Source organism: Bacillus rossius, chromosome 1, assembly GCF_032445375.1.
Source record: "Bacillus rossius redtenbacheri isolate Brsri chromosome 1, Brsri_v3, whole genome shotgun sequence".
Lineage (NCBI taxonomy): Eukaryota > Metazoa > Arthropoda > Insecta > Phasmatodea > Bacillidae > Bacillus > Bacillus rossius.
The window spans coordinates 315,328,441-315,353,148 of record NC_086330.1 but is presented as its reverse complement, the minus strand read 5'-3'; the positions used below and the strand labels follow the sequence as shown (position 1 = coordinate 315,353,148).

General features: G+C 39.2%; 1 protein-coding gene across 1 annotated transcript in view; it reads right to left on the bottom strand.

Moving 5' to 3' along the window:
• Positions 1 to 3,009: 3,009 nt before the first annotated feature.
• The window catches only part of LOC134527932 (core histone macro-H2A.1-like), a 58,904-nt gene continuing 37,205 nt past the window's right edge, over positions 3,010 to 24,708 (bottom strand). Inside the window, exons 3-8 of the mRNA XM_063360974.1 lie at positions 17,170 to 17,404; positions 16,557 to 16,666; positions 15,104 to 15,235; positions 14,661 to 14,709; positions 14,367 to 14,541; positions 3,010 to 12,911 (exon numbers count right to left, since the gene is read on the bottom strand). Coding sequence (XP_063217044.1) covers positions 12,749 to 12,911; positions 14,367 to 14,541; positions 14,661 to 14,709; positions 15,104 to 15,235; positions 16,557 to 16,666; positions 17,170 to 17,404 — 864 coding nt within the window. The 3' untranslated portion in view covers positions 3,010 to 12,748. The remainder of the gene's footprint in view (positions 12,912 to 14,366; positions 14,542 to 14,660; positions 14,710 to 15,103; positions 15,236 to 16,556; positions 16,667 to 17,169; positions 17,405 to 24,708) is intronic.

The window sequence follows — 24,708 nt, the reverse complement described above, 5'->3', positions numbered from 1 at the left end:
GCAAGTGTAAAGTATGGAAATGTGCAAGTATGCTGCATAATTTCTACCTCTCCCCTGTCGTCTCCTCTACTGGTTCTCTCACCACGCACCTAATTACTCTCCTCTCCTCTCCTGGTTCCCCCAATCACATACCTAACTATTCCCTTCATGTGATCGGAATTTTCGTAATATTAAAAAATTGTAGCTCCCTCAGCAAAAAAGTTTCACTTCAAAAATCCCAAAATAAAACGTAATGAATTTGGAATTCACAAAACTTTAATTTTCAGCTTAGTGTAGTGTTGCTAACTTACTTTTTGATGCCTCACGTCAGTTTATAGTTGCATATTAAACTTAAACAGTTGGAGACTGTCCCTGTAAATTGTGTATTATCTCTAAAAAGATATTAAGCTTTCTAACTAAAATAGCAGTACATACCTGCCAATAGTAGATATATTTTGTGTTAACATCCGCTCATGTTTAATTTTGCTTATAGTATTTATATCTACATTTGACCATCCTGTGGTATGGAAAATTAAGTAAAATTAACTGTAATGTACTGAAAATGTCCTGAAATTGGTTCACCCTGTATTTGTAGACAAACTGTAAAACCTTTTGGAGTAATTACTACAGAGTAATTTCCACAGCAAAATGAAAGTTAGCTAAAGGATGCTAGGAATTGAAGTTTCATGACTTCCAGCAAAGTTAGTTTATGACCTTTCATTCATTTTTCTTACCACATGCCACTGGTGTAATGACAAGCTGTTATCACCTGGTGCTGCATGTATATCCTACAACGAAGAAAATACAGTAGCATGAAAATAATAAAATTAAGAAATTCAAGCAATTTCATTTTACCTCTATACTTGCGATGGAAGAATAACTAAGTGACCTGTAGACACCGTGATATATTATATGTATTCAGATATGGTCATAAGTTATGCTGATGTGATACTATTAAAAAAACCGATAACTTTATAACAAGTATAAACTTTAGCTGGGAGAGAAATTTAACATCTGGCTGGAAAGTAACACATAGTGTTACTAAAATACTAAACAAATGCTGCAAGCCTCCAAACTGTGGTGGCATAGAACACAGTTCCATGTGTGCAACATACCATATACACAGTACCATAGTTGGTACTGAAATACATGAATAATTTTCATCAAATATTCAAAATTTCATATAGCAAAACAAATAATTTACTATTCAGTTGTTTTTGCATATCACCTAGTGTATTTAATGACATTAAGTCATTGTTGTACAATACCGTATATATGTGTGTATATGCAGTTAAAATAAGTAATAAGCCATATATTTTTTCAACATGTAAACAGTTAATGACTGACTAGGGGTCCATAGGTGATGGAAGAACACAAGAGATGTGTTTAAAATTTGCTCTAGCAGTTTTGAATTTAATGATGCCTACTAACACTAATCAACTTTGTATGCACTGTGTTTGGCAGCATTTTACATCTTGAATCACAGCATAAAATGCTCTGTCACATAAATTGATCACAAAACTAAACTTAAAAATAAATAAAAAAAATTAATTTGGTATTTATGGTTTATGGGAGTGAAATACGGCACAGTGAACTCACAAACCGGATAACCTGTACACGGTAATCGGGAGTGTACTGTACTAAGTTGATAGTTTTTTACTTTTTTATAACTAGTGACATTAATTACATATCTGTTGCTGTTGTTCAAAACCATATAGAGTCTACAAGTACTATTGGTAAAATATGACTTTCACTATAACATAAAAGTAAAAATAAAAAAATAAAAAAATACATTCCCCCCACTTTAACTATTTTAATTTAATTTTTGTATTTCAGATTACATATATTTGTATTCAAGTTTAACTAAAAAAAATATAATAATATTTACACAGGCTTAATTATTAGTGTTTCATCACCAAAAAACTTAGCAGAAAGATATTGATATCACACAAACTGCACTCAGCAGTGCAATAAATATGCATGCTGGTAACCCACATGTTCAAATTTGCATGTAACTATGGTATTACATAAGCTGTGTTAATGTGACATTGTAGGCTACAGTAGATTGAAAATTTGATGCTGAGAACTATTGTTATTCACACTAGCCAAGTTACTACACCATACAAACCAATATTGGAAAAGGAACTAAACGTGTTTTCTTGCATAATCGTCGCACATTTTATACCAAAATCAAGTTTGAAAAGTATGAGGGGGTGACGATTATACAGTGAAAAAATTATTTTGTTAGGTAAAGTTATTCATTAAAACAAAACCCATTCATGGAAAGTACGTTTATTTAAAAAGTGAAGTATACAAGAGCACGCCAAACAATTTAAATTAATAAGTCATGCAACAAAAACCTTTCTTCAACTTTACATAGAAAAGCAAAATCTGTGACCAGAACACAAGCCACTTGAATCTGTGACGTGAACTAACGCGTAACTATCGTTGTAGTACACACTTACCACGAAAGAGTGCGGGCTATCAAATGTAGTTAACTCGGCACTCGACAGATAGCACGCGTTGCACGAATTGGCGAGATATCAATATTCGACTATGTTTGCGCGCTCTATACGGGAAGCAACATAACCAAACATGAATGATGCCAACTAGCGCTGGCTACATTTTCATAAGCGGTACACCGTGGTGACGCAGACGAACAGATAAAGGTTATAACGTTTAAAAAGTCTTTAAAAGAAAATTTACACGTCAGACAACTTCGTATTTCCGTTATTAAATAAGTAGTAATGTCTGAATAAATATAAGATTTCAACTTTAAAATACATTGTTTTATACGAAAAAGATACCCACACAAAGCGCTCGGAATCTAATAGCGGGACCAAAACCATCATGCGACGTTTACGTGAGGGTTTTTTTTATCCAAATTTTGACGCCCTAAAATATGGGTGAGACGATTATGCGATATAACAGGGTAATAAAGTGGCCTTCGACTGCAACTTTAAAAGGTACAATTAGTAGTATTGTAAAAAATATTTTTTAACAGGTTTAGTAAAAAAAGTGTCTTAAAACTGTGTTGATATTGCAATTTTATTTGTGAAAGAAAATAGTTAACATTTTCTCAACTTTGTACAAGTACAAATACTATAAATTTTTTTATTCATATAAGTTTCACTTCACATTTCTTTACATGTATTTTATACTATGCTTATGCCTAAAAAATTACATAAAACGTCTTGATGAACACATTTTGTATGTTAAGAAAAAATAACACAAATAAAATAATACACAGACTGATTAAAAGTAGTACAAAATTATGGAGAAAAAAAAAGATAGGCTAAATTAACCAAGGTAATATAAACTAATGTTGAACATGCTTCTTTTTGAGATCTCAATTTTTATTAAAACCTTGAAAGTCATTAAAAGGACCACAAGTGACATTTAGGACCATACTTAATTTGCAAAAAAAAAAAAAATAATTAAAATTGTAACATTTACATTTGAAAACAATAGTTTACACAATTATTATGAGAGAGAAAATAAATATAATTTCAACAAATCTATAGAAGTTGACTAGAAACATCATTGCTTAAATATTAAACTCCTTATTTGGTTGAGAAATATGGTAAATGTTCAATATTTTTTATTTACATTTCTCAAAAGAATCTATGAGAAAGTTTTCACTTCCACAGAAAAAAAAGATTTTAGTACCAAAACTGCCATACACATAACAAAAATTAAATTTTAAAACCAAGTTTAAATAAAAAAACATACTTTAGTAGTAAAAGCACAATTTTTTGACTTTACAATACTACTACGTTTTAGAAATAGTTTACCAGAAGTAATCACAGCTGGATTATGCTAAGTTTTGATACCTAGGCTCCAAACATAAAGAATTACTAACCTATGAAGATAAAGTACACACAGCCAAGAAACCACAATCACACATTTAAAAAATTTCATACAAATACTGGCACCATAACAATATGTTCTTACATGCTGGCTATTAAAAATATTACCCCTAATAGAATCCATACAAAATAAATGCAGAAATGTTGTTGGTTAAATTTGTGGTGACTTTCACCAGATCAGATTGCAAATATTTGTTTACAAATATCTACTAAAAATAATAAGATAGATAGTTTGTCCTTTTCTATGCCAAAAACCTTTGCATTATAAAAGTTTTTTTTTGCAGCAACAAAATGTCAAAATTTGGTATGCCCTTTCTTTAATTTACTAGTGATTATCTTTTCATTTATTTCCTGGAGAATATTTTCTCAGGTCCAGGCTATCCCAAGAAAACATACTTAAATTAAAATCTAGGGTGGTTTCCAAATGATAACTAACACATTTCTATCATTGTTATTTAACACTCCATACAAGACATATAACTGATACCTAACTAGCACAAAATGAACACCATGGAACTCTTTGCATTTTGTAACATGATCTTGCATGTTATAAAAAAAGGTTTTTAAAAATTAATTTGAATGAGACAACTACGTATGTCGTTTCGGCAGTTTTTACCAACATGGAGAAAGCATAAATATCAACAAATTATAGTTAACACTATGGGAAAAGACAATAACACTAATTTAGGCAACCACTGATCTGTGCAGTAGTGTTTAAGTATTTGTAGTAAGCGTTTACAATACATGTACCTTCTCTTGAATCAGCCAAGTCATATTCCATTAGTGCTACTACAGTGCTCTTCAGCCTGACCTGTGATTGCATCATCATGTGACAAAAAAACTGCATTCCACAGATAAACTTCAAAATTTTTTAGTACTGTTCTGATACCAATTTCCAATTCCACTATCAATAACTGATACTACAATCAACACTTACAATTATTTGTCACACTATACAAATAATTAACTGAAAATTATTATTTTTCTTTACAAATCTAAATTAAAAGCAGAATTATTGAAAAATACATTACTTATTTATTAGGTAAAAACAGTTCTTTATATTTTCTTGTAGTTAAACCATCCTAAGTTGAAAATTTAAATATTTTCCTTTAAAATTATAACTAAACTAATTCAATAAAGATAAAAATATTATTTAAAATACGATAAAAACATAGCACACATTAAAAAAAAAACCTTCCAATACCCCAAATACCTTCCAATACCTTGGTATCGGCCGATATCCAAAACCAGCATCGGACATCAGAACAGCTCTCAAAATCATCTTTGTTCTTTATATGCAAGTGGAATGGCAAGTCACAAATATTCAAAGTTATCTGCAGATATTAAAAATCAAAATCTTCAAACATTATCACATGCACTATATAGTACGAGGTTAATGACTGAATAAGGGCTTAATGTCTTGACACCAAAGTTTAGAGATGACAAAGGGAGATACGAGAGTGGCAGGGCAGTAAACTGGAGAACCCAGAGAAAACCACCGGCTCAATGCAACTTCTGCCATGTTCCCCCCAGGGAATCGAACCTGGATTACTTTGGTGGGGTGCGAGCAATCTGAACACTCGACCACCAGAAAGTTAGAGGAAAGAATTAGTGAAACTGCGACATTTCTTGTAATCAACAGGAATACCATTGCAGAAGTACAAGTTTTTTATGAAAAAGTGGATTGGTACGCACTATTCAGATATAAAAATTCTGTACTTAAGCAAAACATCTATACGTGAAAAAAATCTTAATAGTCACATCTCTTTTAAGAGTGGAATAAATTATAACGATTAATAATAGACAGTTAAGTAAAATCAATAATGTGGTTACATCTTTTATATTAAAATGTGACTACATAGTTCTGTCTGTTATGAAAATTAGCATTCATGTACACTGCCACACAAGTACAGTAAGTCTCTGTTCATAATTTTGATGCTGTAAAATTTGGCACATTTGAAAATTGCAATTAATTATGCTAATATAATTTTACAATGCTTATACAATTTATGAAAATGTTTTTTTTTTGTATGTAGGTTCATACAACATATTTTTGGTTACAATTTCAACCAAATAATAGGTACATTCTTAAAAATGAACTGATAATAATTTTTATAAATTTAATAAAGTTTAACTGAGACAGTGTTTTTCATGCTCGCAAACTGACATACAACATTACAAAAAAACTAGTATTACTTAGTTGTGCATTAAATTTTAATTGACATTTTCTTTGCAAAGCTTTCCGAGGATAAATGTTGACAGTTATTGTATATTACTTCAAATGTTCAAATACAGCGCTCATCTTTAATTAAAGATCAGTTCAACAACCTAGCTCAAAACAGTTACTCTCAACATTTAATACACATAATTATTCCTACACACAACAGGCACCAACTTTGTTGACAAAAACAAAACCTTACCCTTTCCAGGAACAGTATACACATTTTTACATAACATAGATATTTTATGACTATGAAACATATCATGGTTATTAATTAGAAATGCCATGCTAGGCCACAAATGCTACTAAAATTTCAAATCTGTAATGCATGTCGTGACGAAAAATTAAAAATATAGTCAACATGAAGGGAAGGGGGTAATGCCACCTAAAGCATTTATTTTACAAGGGTTGAGCCAATGGCTTCTCTGGCATAATTTATCTCGAGTGTTCTCTCCTGGATGTGTCTATAGACACAGTTGTTCGTCTGCACCATTCAATCTTGCTATAGTTAAACACCTAATCTTTGAGTGAACTCATATACTAATGTGCAAGCCAAAGTGACCACAGAAACTGCAAAATGGTTCACACTACCTGCTACAATACTCCGAGTTCTCAGATAAACCTTCGGCAAAATTAAACTGACTCTAATTAGTACGAGATGAAACAAAACAAGTAGTAGATACAAAGGGGGTAGGGTGAAATATCACCCAAACCTGTAAACCATATGGCAATGGTAATGGGTTCAATTTCAACTCCCAGCGTGACTTTCACTCATGAGCAAAATGGTTTGGAGCTCGCTGTAATCATAGCTGTCGTGCCGCCTTAAGTCTCCGTGTGTAACTGTGTGACGTTAAGTTTAACTTTGTACATTTACAATTTATGACAATCATTTACAAATAACTGAAATATAATATGTATTTATAATAATTATTTGTTTTTGAATGAAAGGGTGAAATTGAAATAGCATAAGTAATAATCATTACAGAAGATGCTTATGCGTTTGTTGAAACTAAAATAAACATAACAAAAAAATATATAAGTATATATATTTACTGGAGTGAATGGCAGCCACCTCAATATACATAATTCAAAATTCCAGACTAGATTCTAAACAACTTTAAGATTTACAAACAAAATATAAATATAAAATAAATTTGTTGCTAACATATACCATGAACACACTTTTGAAATAACAAAGTAATTATAATTTTGTACACTTTAGTTGCAGCTACAGTAGAACCTCATTTTTACGTACCCGCGATATACGAATTCCCGCGATTAACGTATTTTTTTACATGCACTGTCAATTTCCCTATTCTAATAATGCATTCTTTTCCTGCCTTGTGCAAAAGCATTTCCCACTGTTTACGTAGAATTAGTGCTGTATTTCGTGGCAAACCATTGGAAAATTTTAGAGAAAACAATAAATTCTCAAAATGAATAGCGTGAAGTTTATTATTAAGCGTTACTGCATGAGTGTATGGTCACCCCAGCTTCGTTCGCCATTGTAAACAACTTAATTTTTTTTTGTGCCACGTGCTATTGTACACCATACGGCCATGAACCAAACGTATGGTGACATAAACATGAAAATTAATAAGTACTTTTCTTAGCGTTCCCCTTTAATCTTAAATGTATTATGCATGAAAATAAAGGTGTAAACTCACATTTTAAATACACAAAAAGCGGATTACTGTTCCATTATTAAAATACGTTGTAAGCAACGTACGAGTTTCCTATGAATATGGCGTCTTGGTGCATATTCGGCAATGTTCATTTTAACACATTAGAAACATTCTGAAAAGTCAAATGGCTGCAATGAATATCCAAACAATGCAATGGCAATTTAAGTTATATTCCTCAACGTAAACAATTATATTGATGGTGGTAGCTATCGTTTTATAGTATTATTTCTCAAAAAATCTGAAATTAATAAAACTTTAACACGTAATTAAATACAAAGTTCAAAAATCAATTGTGTTACAAAATTTCAGCACCAAGTGGCTATATCAAGATGCTTCAACATTCTCATCTCTTACAAAAGAACAGCAAATTTCATGTTTAACTTTCGGCAATAATGAAGAACGGCGATATTGGATACATTTATAATTTTAATTATGTGAGGCAGTGAAGTTCTAGTTAATATATAAAAACGTAACTGTTTCTGACATATTATTTAGTGTGGTATATATTTTCTTATTGTTTCCCATATAGTGAGATGATAAAATAATTTGAACATTTCCCTCATTTTTCGTTTTCTCAGTTTTTACATATTTTTTTCCTGGTCCCTTGAAATATGTAAAAATGAGGTTCTACTGTATATGCAGAATTAGCATGTACAACTTATTTTTAAAATTTGCCTCCTCCCTAAATAATAATGAGCACTTTAATAGATTATTTCTTATTTTAAATATTTAACCAAATTACACTCATAAAGGCAACCAATTTTGTCATGTTAACAAAATATAGTAGTAGTGAAAAATGATACAAAATTTATGTAGCACATGCCTAATATCTGTAATATACTTTACGAAAGATAAAAATTATATATATACTAAAAAAATTAAACAATAAGTATTATGCAACATATGTACCAATGAATTATTGCAAATCAATTATACTACTACACAGGTAGTAAGTTTTGACACACACCTACACATAACACGAAAGAATACTGGAAATTTTAACGTTTATTTACATACAAAACTGTTGCACAAAAGAAGTACATCACTCGCAACCCAAAAAATATGTATCAATAACATTAATTTAGACTAATAGAATAATAACACATTAAGAATGTAATAATAGTTTTTGAAATACCAACAAATAAAAGAAAATAATAAAATTTTAATAATTAAAAAATTAATAAGCAGCATTAAAATTATTTCTATACACAATGATACAAACAAGATTTAATAAGGAACACAAAATTGAAGAATGTATAAAGTTTACATAGCACTAATGTCCACTACATTTGAAAGATCAGAATAGTTCGACTAGGATGCCGAGACTTCTGAAGGGGAGAGGATCTGGCCTTCCTTGTGTCTCCTGTCACAGGGAGCAGGTAATGCAGGGATGAGGGTGGTTTGAACACACACAGCGCATGCAAATTGTTCCACCAATGAGCAGCTTATTTGTAAATAGAAATGTCAAAAAAATGTGCCATGGCAAATGCAGTTGGCACGCTGTCAGGATGACAAAATCTTGGCAGCTAGGAAAACCTATGTTAAGGAGTGAAGTGGTTTGATGACAACCTCAAAAATACAGTAAATCCCTTTTATAACATTTCTGAAGGTACTTGGGAATAGAGACTTATTAAAAGGGTAAAATTGTATGTATTTATAGATCCAAAGGTAACTCTGTAAGCAGGAAATTTTTCTTAAGTCAGTTTTTTTAAGAGGGTTTTACATATTCGCAGAAGAGATTTCACAAACCTAGCAGTAAAACGGTGTTATTACGACCCCTCACTGTTGCCGGGAATAGGGCGGTAATAAACATTTTGGACTGTTTGACATACTCCGCAAACTCATATACGTACGTCAAAATATTCCCATTTTAACACAAGAGGCTGTGACCAGTCGTCTCTGCCACAAGACTGACAAGTTTTTAAAATTACATTAATATTTATTTTAATTGCAGACATCTTCCAAAAAGAAAAACATATTGAACCACCTAAGGCTCAATGCAGAGTGCAACTGTTATCTTTTAACGACCGACAAGTCCATTTGACACCGATTTCATAAGGGAAATATTAATTTATCTGACATGGGTCACAACTAAATACGTACATCAGAGAGGTCGATGAGGTTAAGCGCAGAGATATCGCTCGGTGAGCAGGCAAGACCTGGAATGTCAGAAAGATGGAGGGGGACGCAGGAGACGGGTGGCAACCAGCTGTGCAGTGTGTGCGTGCTTGGGTGAAAGAGACAAAATTTTTTTTTTGCGATGTTAAGCGACTTTTTTTTTGTCAATACATGAAAAGATATTTGACTGAGCTGACAAGATAAACATTGTCTGCGGAAGTTAGAATGCTAGATGGATGGGGTACACCTACTTGAAAAACATGTTGTGGCATATACGGATACCGTGTTTTATCGCATAATGGTCGCACGCGCGTAATCGTCGCAACCATATTTTATGCTGTCAAAATTGGGATAAAAAAACTTCTCGCGTAAACGTCGCATGATGTTTTTGGTCCCGCTAGTAGATGCCGAGCGCTTTGTGCAGGTATCTTTTCCGTATAAAACAATGTATTTTAAAGTAGAAATCTAATATTTATTCGGTCATTACCACTTACTTAATAAGTTAACGGAAAAATACGAAGTTGTTTGACGTGTAAATTTTCTTATAAAGACGTTTTTAAACGTTATTTCCTTTATCTGATCGTCTGCGTTGCCGCGGTGTAGGTATAATCTAAAATTTAATTTCGGTCATTACCACTTATTTATTTAATTAACGGAAATACAAAGTTGTCTGACGTGTAAATTTTCTTTTAAAGACGTTTTTAAACGGTATTTCCTTTATCTGATTGTCTGTGTTACCGCGGCGTACCGCTTATAAAAATGTAGCCAGCGCATCATTCATGTTTGGTTATGTTGCTTCTCGTATAGAGCGCGTGCACGTAGTCGAATATCGATATCTTGCAGATTGGATGCAAAGCGCGCTCTCTGTCAGGTTCCGAGTTAACTACATTTGATAGCCCGCATTCTTTCGTGGCAAGTGTGTACTACGACACGTTAGTTCACGTCAGATTCAAGTGGCTTGCGTTCGCGTTAGAGTTTTGGTTATTCTATTTAAAGTTGAAGAAAGGTTTTTGTTTAAGGAATTATTAATATAGATTGTTTGGCGTGCTATTGTATACTCCACCATTTTTTTTTAAATAAACGTACTTTCCATGAACGGGTTTTGTTTTTATGAATAACTTTACCTAACAAAAATTTTTTTCCCCTCATAATCGTCGCACCCCTACTTTTAAAACTTGATTTTAGAATAAAATGTGCGACGATTATACGAGAAAACACGGTAAATGAGTCGGACATTCCTTACGTTTATAGCAAAATGTTTTCTACCAGATCCATACAAGTTTCCTTTGCCACATTTTGAATGATATTAACCATCGTGCAGGGACGGGCACAGCATAGCGCACTGGTTTACAGACACACAAAGACTTATCTGTTCCCTGTTTGATGACAGTTCTAATTTTTAAATTTAACTCCCATACAAGTTTCTTTGCCACATTTTGAATGATATTAACCATCGTGCAGGGACGGGCACAGCATAGCACCCTGGTTTACAGACACACAAAGACTATCTGTTCCCTGTTTGATAGTTCTAATTTTTAAATTTAACTCTCTTCTCAATAAAATAAAATAAGCAGATGACATGGTTATTACGGTTGGCCAACCATGTTATATCAGTCTTTTCCTGTATTAGTTTTCTCTCAATTTAGTTGCTGAATGAAGGTAAAATTTTACTTTTGACACAAATCAGATGTCAGTATAATAACAATAATAATAAATAATCTTCAAACACCCCTAAAAGTTTTAAATTAAACATGTCATTAAACTTTATAATTTCATAAGCAAAGAATCTGTGTATTTTCATGGTACATAGTATACTGTTATCCAGTGAATATGACTTTTGTATAAAATTAAAACTTACAAATTTTACTCTTAAGTTATGATTTGAATTAAAGAGTATTACAAAATGCATATTCTTGAGCATCTTATAACATTCACAAAACAAATAAATTAAAACGACCAAAAAAATATTCATACAACTGTATTTTGTGAGCATTAAGCTAGTCGTGGTAGATGGTTTTGTAGAGATCCAACCAATTTAGAACATACTATTAAACCAGATAAAAAATCGACAGCTTTAGTATTTACTATAATCATAATGTAAACCATCATTCTTACTCAAAAATGTTATAACTCATATAAAATATGATTATTCTGATAAAAGGCTTACATTATAAAATGGCCTCTGAAAAGAAAGCCATACAAATATTTTTAATTCACACAAAACAAAGTCTTGCTACTATTTGAAGACTCGCTTGATGTTAAGTATTGAAAATGCTGAAACTGCACAGTACCCAATAAGGCACTTGCATTAGTTTTCTGAAATTCACATTAAAAAATTTCACACAGTCATAAAATTATTATAGTCCAAACAAATTGTTTCTAGTTATTTCTACGATATGACTTTACGTACATTTGAAGTCAGTGTGTATACAAGCTCTTCAATAAAGCTACAAGAACAATTGCAATTGATGAATATTTTGTCATTACAGCAATCAAATCTGTTATGTAAGCTTGTTTGAAAATCACAGTCTAAATATATTTTTATTAGTTCCATTTTCCCCCCTAGGATGATAATCAATCCCAGAGATAAAATAGTATCACAAAATGTTTAAAATGTAGGCACAAGTTGCCTACGTGCTCACTAAAATGTTACATGTTGCAGCAAATGCATCAAATAATCATAAATAATTCTCCAACAAAAGACGTAGCTTTAAAACAAAAGCTAGCACCATCTGCTGTCATTAAGATATACATATATAAAATTAATAAAAAGAACCTAAAATGAAAAACACTCAAATAAACTTGTATTTTGTTCCCATTAAGACAAAACTAGAAGATTTCTATATCTAACCACGAATGGTAGAATGTGGATGTGCCTATGAGTCCAGTTTTGCTAGTTCTGCTGTGTAGATGCCTATGTTCTCCATGTCGAAGAGCACAAAGTAGATCTGCTTGAGGGATGATGACATCACATGAACAAAGTAGTTGCTGATTGCCTTCAGTATGGTTTGGGCTGCTTGTTGCTTTGGGAAGCCCGCCCTGAAATGCCCGCAGAAAAATAAGCACAGCACATGGCAAAACATCACAGTCTGAGTCTGTATTTTTACTCTTGTATCCAACACTTAGAACCTCCGCCTCATGCTGGTGTTCTGTATCTGTCATGACTTACTGTATAATATGATCTCCTTTCTATCTTGACGAATTTAAAAGCAAGTTAAAACAGATTCCCTCCCTCCCCTCCTCCTTTTGATAATATATTAAGTAAATTGCAACTTACAACAGGTATGTCTTTGTATGTTGTTTGGAAACAAATTCCATTTTAATGTTCAGTTCATTATAGGTTAAGCTAATAGTCATTATATTTACAGTAATTAGTAGATAACATACATATTTACAAGACATTAAAAATACTATAGATATAACATTAGCCTTTCTGAAGTCATTATGGCAATTTTTTGGTTCCAAAACATTATTTGCAGAGTACCAAACAGAGAAAATAAAGGAAAAACATACTTATCCAATATACGGCAGTCAATTTCACTAAATACATTCTAGCTTATTTACAAAACTATTTGCATTTGATCTGAAATTTCAAAATTCAATTATAAAATACTTGCATCAACAAAAAACAGTACTCACACATGCTTGCCAAAAACCCATTAGCCATACAAGTGTTTCATCATAAAAAAATATGTAGATTTTTCAATAACATATTTGAGAAAGAAAGAGCATTATAAAGTATACAGTATTTACTCGTGTATAGCGCGCACCACGATTTTTGCAACAAATCCAAAGAAAAAAAATTTAAAATTTTTTTTCCCCATAAATAAGTTTTACTAACATTTTGTGGTACCTGATTATTTAAATTGATGTGTGGTGATGCGTCAGGAAAATACTTAAACTCTGCTGTGTAGACGGAAGATAATGAAGCGCTGTATCGTCACAACTGGTACGTGGAAGGGAGGGAGGGAGGGAGGGAGGGAGGGAGGGAGGGAGGGAGGGAGGGAGGGAGGGAGGGAGGGAGGCGTGCCGCGCTACGTTGCTAAGCTGGCGCGGAGAACTAGACGAGGAATGGAGGAAGAGAAGAAAGTGGTCCGGGGGGGGGGGGGGGGGGAACTAGTGACAACATTCCCTTTCTCTCTCTTTTTTTACTAGCTTCTGAGCTGGCTTTCTGTAAAGGGGGGAGGTCTAAAAATAAACAAGAGACCATGATGTGCGAGGTTGCGCGCACGTGTACGTGTGTGTGTGTGAAACAGAGGCCTTGTTGCTTGTGCGTATGTGTGGGGGCTGGCCAGAAACGTCACCCATCACCCGGCAGTTAACGACTTCCACTCCTCCCCGCCTCCTCCCCACTCCAAACTTTTCTTTTCCGTGTAAAGTGCGCATCCTTATTTTTTTCCTTTACTTGAGGGTAAAAAAGGGCGCGCTATACGCGAGTATATACGGTATTTCCTAAGCAATCACTTTGTATCACTCTCATGACGGCCAACTCACCTGCCCGACCCTATGGAAGGAATTGCCAGCGACTTGATATTTTTCTGGTCCGCAAGAAGCAAGCAGCTCTTCACAGTCTTCTCCAGCTTCTCCGTGGAGTCCACTTCGTTCCACGACGGGCCATTCACGTGGATCACCCACTTGGCAGGAAAGTTGTGGCCGGGGCATATTGCCGCTGCAATCAGACCAACGTCCTCAGCTGCCCAACTCCAGCACAGAACAATACCATACCGGTGCAACTAAGAATAAAATGTAAAAAAACAGCTACCAAACTTTATAAAAACATATATTCACCTGTTGTAGAGTCCAGACTCCCATGCGAAGAACGTAAACTTTGCATTTCCTGCAGGAAAATGTTCAAAGTAAACACACAACATATCAGAGGATTAAAAAAAAAAAGTATAATTATTTGATAATTATTAGAAAAAACACTGTTTACTTAAAAATTAAAATTGTTAACATGTTAACAGGTACTAATAATTATTGCATCATTTAAATACAATGTTGAGTTTTAACCACTAGTTATTATATTCAGACCCTAAAATAACCAGCACCTACTAATCAAGAATCTTAACTTACATAATTATAACTAAAATAACAATAATAACAATAATACAAAACTTGCCCAAGAATTCTCAAAGATAGAACCTGACTGAAAATTGTAAACTGCACTTGCAAGACTGAAAGAAACCAAATAGTGGTCAGAAAGAACACAAGCCAGAGTCGTGAGCACTTGCCTGTTGAAGCTCCTTGCCTCCCCTTTTCTCGAGCGCTTGTCCCACCTCGCCCATCATGGCGAAGCTGGTGTTCGTGGGATGCACGAGTGCATCCGCGGTGATGTTTGTGATGTCCCCCTGCACCACCGTCAACTGGGACAACGGTACAGTTACATCACAGCAATGTGTTTTGTTACAAGAAAATAATATATACAATGAACAATAAAGACCACGCTTTATCATTTTCACTAATGTCTCACAACTCTTCCTTGGCAAGAATATTTTCTTATAATCAGATATCCATATAGAATAGTATACAAAGAATTTTCAAGCACTTTCAGCTACTGAAAAATTGTTCATTTCTGGCTGTGATGGTTACTTTGAAATACCAGACCCGAAGCCAAAGTTTGAAATCGGTTTCAGGTTAAAGGTAAGACTCTATTACTTTGCAATCTGTAATGTTTATGAAGTGTTTCAACGTTTCAAAATGCAATAAATCACTATAAATTGATGCCATAGAGTATGGTTTATCTATGACAAATATGAGGGATAGGAATCTAAAGACAGTTTGAACACTTTTTAGGCCATTATTCTTGTTAGTTAATGTTTGTCTTCATTAAAGCATAATATATAATTTTATATATTTCGTGAAGTTTTAAGTGATGGGCAGCTACAAACCGTTTTCCAAGTGTGTCTCTGACTTAACGAAGACATATTTTCAATACATACAAAACAAACAAAAAAAAAAGCATAAAAATTGATGACACCATGGTGTATCCAGAAGCATATACCAAATTTCATTTGGAGGAAGGATGTGGAGGGATAGAATCACTTTTCCCAGCTGTTTTTCTTTTTCAAATTCTTTCCAATTGTTTGTGGGTGAGAGATATATTTCTCCAACTTCCCCTAAGTCCCTGGGTGTCTTTCTGTTCCATTTCTGCATTAGTAGTACTGTTTTTTTTGTAAGTTAGAAAGTTATGATCTTCTGGTCTTTCAAGGCCAACTACAATAAAAATATGCATGTGAGTGAAACACGTTAAGCTATTAAGAACAAATTTCATTAGAAAATACATAAATGGTTGCTGATAATGTGAAACTATAATAATGTTTCTTTTCAGTATGGATCTAGATGCCAGTAGCAACTAGCCTAACCCATGGTTTGAAGTTAGCTTAGAAATACTTAAAAAATAAAGTGTAATTGAATCATTTTCAAGAACCTTTGAGTGAAAAAAATTACAAAGCCCACCCATATTTTAAGTTAGTAGTATTATATTAATGAACAAAACCAATACTTTTTTGCTTTCATAATAGCTAAATCCGGAACCAAAACCAGAGGTTCTTGAAGTAAAACAGAATGGGAACTGCACCAACCAATAAAAACCTGAATCAAATAGCCCTAGCTAAGTCTAAATGTGCTGTAACTAAAAATATTGATCGAACAGAGGTGAGTGAACGTAACCAGTGTCAAACATACCTTCTGGCCAAGAAACAGCTTCTTCTCGGACAGCGTTGTTACTCCAGTGCCAGCCGTCGAGTTGGCCGCTGAAGAATCTTTCGCTTTGCCTTTGCCTTTGGAAGACTTCACTGGCGAAACAAAAACACACAAGGGAAAATGAACAAAATTTTCAGCAACCTTAAGCCAGCCAAAATGTTACAAAAAATTACTGCTTCTTTACTTCACAAGATTTAAAAAAAATTTTAAATCTAATGTTTGATAAAATTTGTAGCAATAAAACTTTTAGATACAGTAACTCTGTTCATAAAGTAAATTTTTTCCAACAGCTAATTTAATCAACAAGATTTTTCTCATAAAAAATAATATTTCTAATAACATACACACACACATAGTAAACCCATTTATAAGTAGAATGCCTGCTAGTAACTCATACACAATGTTTTAAAGAAGTCAAATTCTGAAAACTAAACAGCTGAAATCAAGATGGCATCTTTCGGTTCCTGTCTCTCTGCCTTAATAAATTCAAATATTTTTTCCATTGACCTGTAAAAGATGGTTTGACCCTCGTAAAGAGTCTACATAAGTATTTCAGTTCTTTAGGAAACTTGTCAAGAGAAGGGTCGATGCATACCTGCGGCTGCGCTAGCGCTCTTCTTGAAGCGCACCCCGCTGGAGGCTGGCGCCGACGGGGAGGGGGGGTTGGGCTTCTTGTGCGACAAGGGCTTGGTGGCGATGGGCTTCTTGTACGGGACCGTCAGCGGCACGTTGTTCCCCATCACGAACTTGCCGCCCTTCTTCTTGGCCAGCAACTCAGGGTGGATCTTGGGCAGCACGCCACCCGAGGCTATGGTCACGTTCTTCAGCAACTAGCAAAGGACAATTAAAATTAATGTACCAAGCCAGCTTCATCGCTCAAAATTTTTTTTTTGTAAAGTTCCATATCACAGATTCAAGTCCATCCCTTGATCCTGATGGCAATGTATACAATGATCCTGTGGCACATTTTTTTATTGAGTTGTTTTAATTTAGTATGTCAATGATCCAGCCATGACAAAAAGTTGTGTTATCACAAAGAATTCTGATCATAAGTTGAATATGAATGAAAAAATTTCTAGACGAGTTCTGAAATAGGTAATTGGCTTGTAGTGTGATATTCAAGATAGGTTTTGCCAGGATCTTTCCACGTACTAAATTAAAACAGCAAGCACCTGCATCACAGGATCAATGTATACAGGATCAAATCATAAGGAACAAAAGATAAAAATGGATATGATACGGAACAATTACCTATATTTGTCTTAGTTTGACAAGCAGACTGCAGAAAAAAGCATTTTCCTATGCCTCACTAAATACTTGGTACGTTAACTGCACGTGGTAAATCCTATAAGTTTATAACTACACTCTCTCAAAAAAAGTATAGGTAGTTTAAAACCAAATATGATATAGTTCAAATCCTCATTTAACATTCTAGGGTTTTATTATAAGTATTGTAATATGTATAAACATAAAAAAAGCATATTTCTTAATATATTGGGATTGTAAAAAAGAATACTTGTTTAATGTAATACTATATTAGGACACACAAATGGTTCAACTCATAGCTCAATACTATAAGTTATTCTTACAAAGAATATAAGTTAAATTACAGTTTTTTTGTACAACTGTTTTTTTAGGATACGATGTAAACTTCACGAGTTACTGCAGATTATGAAGATATTGCATAACAAAAAAGTATTAATTGTTAGCTAAAAAAAATATGTTATAAGGATGCTAGCAATGAGACTGGCCAGCAAGCGGGAGGAGTGTAATGCACGTAGCGCCCCTCCATCTGTGGTAATTTTACTAGGAACGGCACTTCTCTCCTTTCTTTCTCTCTCTCTCTCTCTCTCTCTCTCTCTCTCTCTCTCTCTCTCTCTCTCTCTCTCTCGGGTTCAGCACGTTCCCAAAGCCAAGTCTGCATGAAGTGGCGTAGTTAGGACACCATTGTTCTTGCCACTTTAAGTGTGAAATTGGGGATTCTGATGACATGACACTTCGAAGGGCTACAAGACCTTCCCAGAGCGGGGTTGAGAGGTACATACACAGAGAGGATGACCTGCAAGGGCAGTGAAGTAAAGAGGCAGAGTGACCTATTGGCGAGCAATGAGCAGGTGATAAGTGGGCTTCGTGTGCGAAGGTTGGTGCATCGGGGACTGTACCTTGACGCGGATGAGTGAGTAGTGTGAAACGTGTGTTTCGACCAAAGTTAAGACGTGGTAAGACAAACAGTAGAGAAATCCACTGTCAAGCCAAGCTGCCAAGCTGCTGTGGGAAGAGTGAATAGTAGATTTATTAAAAGGTGATTACTTTGTGGACAGACATTTAAATTGTTATAATTTAATGAATATTGTACATATTAGTTAGTAAATTAATCTAGATTTATTTAATTGAGCAATTGTTACAGACCTGTTTTTCCCACTCGTAGTATATGGTGTCAGAAGTAGTGATAGGAATTAAGATTCAGTTTTTTAATTTAAATGAATAAAAAGAATTAAAAAGTACAAAATAGAGATTCTAGCTATTTGAGAATAAAGTGTTAGTTCAAGAATAAAGTGTTAAATTCAGGTAGGAGTAAAAGTTTAGGCTAGGTCAAAGGTGAAATTTGAGTGTAGTTCATAGGACATAAGTGACAGTTATATTGTCAGTGCTTGTTGATAAGGAAGATGACGGCAGACAAACTTAGTAACATAATGGCTCTCTTGGCTGAAATGAACAACAAAATGGAGAGAACCAGGAGAAAATGAAGAATAAAATAGAGATTGGTCAAGATGAAACGAAAAATGAAATAAGGAAGAGCCAAAAAGAGGTGAAGCCATATAGTGAAAATGATGAAATGAAAAAGGTGCAAGAATATATGCAGGGTGAACCAGAGGTCACTCAAGAAAAAAAGAAAAAGAAGACAGATGAAACCAACATTCAGCTTGAAGGTAAGGTGAATTTTGGAACAGCATCTCGCACAACAAGGACAGCAACTTGCCAGACAGGAGCAACAGATAATTCAGCTTTAACAGGCCACCAAATGGCATGTGGAAACTGTAATAATTGTAGGAGTGCTATCGAATGATTAAAGAAACCATAGCTGTTTAAACCGGATGTATCGCCGGGAGTAACTATGACTCTACTTCAGCTGCGAACCCGTTCGTGGTTGTTGTCGAGAAGGCATAGCGATCGTTTGAGGTGTCGGAGCCCCTTGGGGTTCTAGTATCCGAGATCAGCTGTCCAACATAGTTACGGAACGGTTCATGATGCGAACACAAAGCCTCTCATGAGCAAGGCAACTCCTACCTCCTTGTGGTACCGCTGGTGTAAAACTAACAGGAGCTCTGCCGACAGGATGGGGAGTAATCCCTGTGGTCATTCCCTTGAGCAAGGAGTGACCCTGACAAGGGCTTGGGGGTCAGGTTGGGAACCAAGAGGGCCCCTCTGCGGTCTTTGGCAGGAATCCTGGAAAGCTGGTTAATCCGCGCCAGGACAGATGGTCTGAGACTGCAGAGCGAGAAGAAGCCCTCTCCTGTCGCTGGAAACCCTTGCCTAACCTACTCACTTACTCTCTTCGGAGAGGTTGCCATCCGACACTGGAGGACAGTGGTAAGTGAGAGGAGCCGCAGGCATGCTTTATATGCGCGGTTGTGTTCGGGCTAAGGCCCCGTCGCAACTGGCTCACGTCACCTTCCTAGAAGTAACACGAAGCCTCGGATGGGGGCGGTCCCTCTGATGGGCGCCCCCGCTCCCCGGACACGGGCGCAGGATGACATTCCTTGCGCCCACGATGTCCCACAAGCACATCCTGTGGGGGAGGTTGGAGAGAGGGTGTTGTGCCCCTCCTGCCGAGAGGACCTGTCGGCGCGTCCACTGCCAAACCGGACTCGTCACATCCAACAATGCGTGCGGCCTCCACCTCAGGAGGATGGCAAGTACAGCTGCCCAGCACCCGGATGTGACCGTCTCTTTGACACCTACGCCGGGGCTCGCCAACATTTCAGGAGGGGTCATGCTGCCCTGTACAATGCGCATGACCTCGAGTTGGCGGACCTCCGAGGCCCTTCTTCCAGGTATACTGACGAAACGTTTGTCAGGATGGCCAAGATTGAATGTGATTTCCCAGACGGAGCTCTGCAAAAGGAAATCAACAAGAAGATGGCAGAAGATCTTGGAAGGACTATTGATGGCATCTCCAAAGCACGGAGGAAGCCACGCTATCTGGCCATCCTGAGGGAGCGCAGAGAAGACCTTGCGCGGAGAGAGGAGAGTGACCTGCCTGTGCCGTCGCCAGACCGCGCCCAGTTGGACGATGCCCTTCGACCGCCGGCGCCCTGCCCGACGCCACCCCTGTCTGAGAGAGTGCGAGCAGAAGACCTCGCGTGGCTGCTCAACTTGAGGGCCAGTGTGACACCGAGAATGGCGGAGATGATTGATGTGTGCACTGGCCAGGAGACCGACCCCCGGCGCCTCGATGAGCTACTTACCAGCTACATTGAGGGACTGCCGCGGGAGAACACAAAGAAGCAGAGGCGCTCTCGTAAGACAGGAAAGTGGAAGAAGAAAGGGAGGAAGCGGAAGAAGGCTGCCCCGCCTAATCGGAGCAGTCGGCGAGCCCGGATTTACGCAGAGATGCAGCACCTCATGTGGGAACATCCTGCTGGGGCTGCTGCACTCATTCTGGACGGAGCTCCTCCAGAAGGCCAACCACCGCCTATGGCCGAGTTCGAGGCGGCATACAGGGGGATCTTTGCGGCGCCAGAGCATCCCCCCCGAGTGGGTCCATGTGGTGAGGGAACCACGGACATCAGCATACCGTTGGATGTCGAGGAGATCGAGAGGTTTCTCCGCCAGATGCGCGACTCTGCGTCTGGTGTGGATGGTATAACGAGGGGAGACCTGGAGAGTGTCCACCGCCCAGATCTGGTGGCATTGCTCAATATCGTTTGGCTGTTCCGTCTCATACCAACACCTTTGAGGCGGAACCGGACAGTACTGTTGCCGAAGGCAGGAGATCCAGCACAGGTCAAGAACTGGAGACCGATCACGATCTCCAGTATGGTGCTGCGACTCCTCAACAAGGTCATCAACGCAAGACTGGAGTCGGTTGTGGAACTACACCACTCCCAGCGCGGCTTCACACGACAGGATGGGATCATGGCCAACACCACCATCTTAGAGGCTGTGATCAGGGAGCATCGGGGAAAGGGAGTCCCCATGGTGCTGGTCAGTGTGGACATGGCCAAAGCATTTGACAAGGTATGTACCGAGTCACTCGTTGCGGCCCTGCATCGGTCCAACATTGACCCTCGCACCATCGAGTACCTCACCGAAATGTACTCGGATGTAACCACCACCCTGGAATGCCGTGGGGAGCGGTCCGCACCACTTCAAGTCTGCCGAGGTGTCCGACAAGGCGACCCGACTAGTGGCCTTCTGTTCAACATGGCCGTGGACCCGTTTCTGTGAGCCATGAGCGACAGAAGAGGCATCAAGTTGGGTCAACAGAACATCTCAGTACTGGCCTTCGCTGACGATATTGTGCTGCTGGCACCGGATCTGGCCACGATGGAAGGGCATCTGGAGCTTCTGGAAGAGTTTCTGGCGGCGAACTCCATGGAGTGCAACGCCCAGAAGTGCAAGAGCTACCAGCTCCTGCGAGTACCGGGCACCAAGCGGTGCTACGTGGAAAACAGGCGCCGACTGCAGATCCAGGGAGAAGGACTCCCGACCTTAGCAGTCGGTTCGCAGCTCAAGTACCTGGGCCAGCTCTACGAGGACGCTGCCGCCAGGTCTTTATCGGAAAAGGACCTGGTGGAGAAACTCAATAAGCTCCAGAAGGCTGCCCTAAAACCGTGGCAGAAGCTAAGGATACTTAACCAGTTCCTTATTCCTCGTTTATACCACCGTCTCCTCTGCATGGACATCACGGTCAAGAAGCTGAAGTCCTGCGACCGCTTGGTGGGGATGTTCGTGAAGAGAACGCTGCACTTACCGATGACCACACCAACTTCCTATCTGCACGCGCCGATGAGAGATGGGGGATTGTCCATCCCCAGTCTCCGCTACCAGGTCGGCGCGACGTACTCAAGGAGGTTGGTGAAGATCCGGGCATCGGGTGATCCCCATGTTATTGCCGCCTTGGACTCTGATGCTGGAAAACAGCTCGTCCGGAAGCTCGGCGTCATTAACGGGCTCGTGGGCACGTCCAAGGACGCAGTCAAGAAATACTGGCGGCGGCAACTGCACCACCAGTCTGCGCTGGGGAACGGCCTACACCATTCAGTTCCCCAGGGAGGCAGGTGGGTCACTAACCCGCCCGGAATGTGGAAAGGGCGGGACTACTGCGGAGCCCTCCAGCTCCGCATTGGACTCCTCCCTACCGTTGGCGCCCCCTATGTTGGGGGAGCGGCGGCCATGTGTCGGAACGCCTCCTGCAGGACGCGGGAAACACTATCCCACGTGTTGCAGAGGTGTCCTCTCACCCACAGCTTGCGGATTGAGAGGCATGACCATGTCAACCGTCTCCTCCAACATAGCATGCAGCAGAAAGGATACCTGGTACATGAAGAGCCGCGACTCACGGCGGGGTCGAACAGGTACATTCCTGACCTCGTTGTGGTCCGGAACGGCGTAGGTTATGTCATTGAGACGACGGTGGCGTGGGAGTACGGCGGTTCCTTGGAGCGGGCCTACGACCTGAAGCAGGGGAAATACAACATCCCAGAGATCGAGCAGAAGATCAAGACCAAGTATGGCCTGGCTTCTGTTCGGTTTCTTCCCTGCGTCGTAGGAGCCAGGGGCATGTGGCTGCGGTCCAACAACGACATCTGGAAGGAGCTCCAACTGCCACCAGCACTGATCACCACCATCCTGACGTCAGTGCTGCAGTACGGGGTCGCCATCCACCGCTCATTCATGCGACAAGTGTGGAGAGCTGGTGGACGAGTACAACAGCGACCTCGTATTGGCGGAGTTCCTGAAGGGTGACACCGCTGGATCGCTGCCGGGGAACACACCTCGTTCCGGGGCCGGTGGAACACCTGCCAGTCGTCGGTCTCACTACAGCGGGGAGAGTGAGTGGAGTGGGTAGCCAATTCACCCTGCTTCTCTCTCTATGTTGCAGTGATCTAAGAAGGATGGCCCAGTCCTTGCCTGCGGTGGCTGCTTCCGAGTTGGTGGCCCAGGAAGAAGAGCCTGACAACCGGCCCGCGGACAACGCCACCCCACGATCTTCAGTGTTGGGGTGGAAGCCCGTTGTCTTTGTCCGGGAGGGCGCCGCCTGGGTTGCCGCTCACTGCGGGAAGCGGCCGACGCAGAGGCGGAGGGATGCTGAGCGCGGGATTGCGCACAGGCTGCGAAGCCGAAACGCCAACCCCGCTCCCCCGGCCGAGACCAGCAGCTCCACAGCCCGCGAAGAGGTGGAGTCTTGCGCAGCTGAGGCCGTCGAGGCGAGTCGGCCCCCAAGCCAGGGGGTTGACCCAGTCCAAATTTACCTGGACTGTGAACTCCGGCTTCAGCTCGCCCGGCTGGAGGACCACCGTGTCCTCACCACCGCCCTTTCTTTGGTGGTGAGAGACACCGTCCCGGGGGGGACGAACATCTGCTTCCCCCAGCCTGCACTCGTACAGCGGATGACGTTGGCTGCTGCCTGCTTGCCAACTGACGCTGTACGCCTTCGAGCCCTGGTCGAGACGGCAACTGAAAGAAGAGGCCTCTCGACCAACTGGGACGAGGTTGCCAGGGACCTTGCCCTGGCACACGGAAGGCGAGTGCGGGACTGGTCGAAACCGTACAACGAGGGATGCCGAGTTGTGCGGTACTGACGACCCGGGACCCGGGAGCTACCAGCCGCCCTCTTCATTCGTGGCGCTGTCCCGTCACCAGATGCTGTGGCGGGGGAGGGGGGGGCCCCTAGGCCCCCCCTGCTCAGTGTGCGCCTTCCCTCCGCCTGCCGGGCCATCCTGGTGGGCACACCAACAGCCACCCCGACGACGACATCTGCACCGGCCCCGGAACGCGACATGGCGACAGAGAAGAGGAGTTCCTGACGACGCTGGGCGCTGTTGAAGACCGTCAGGTGGGGGGCGACCGGCTGAGCCGTGGGATCGCATGTGAAACGACAGGCGACTCCGCGGCTTGGTCGGTTGCC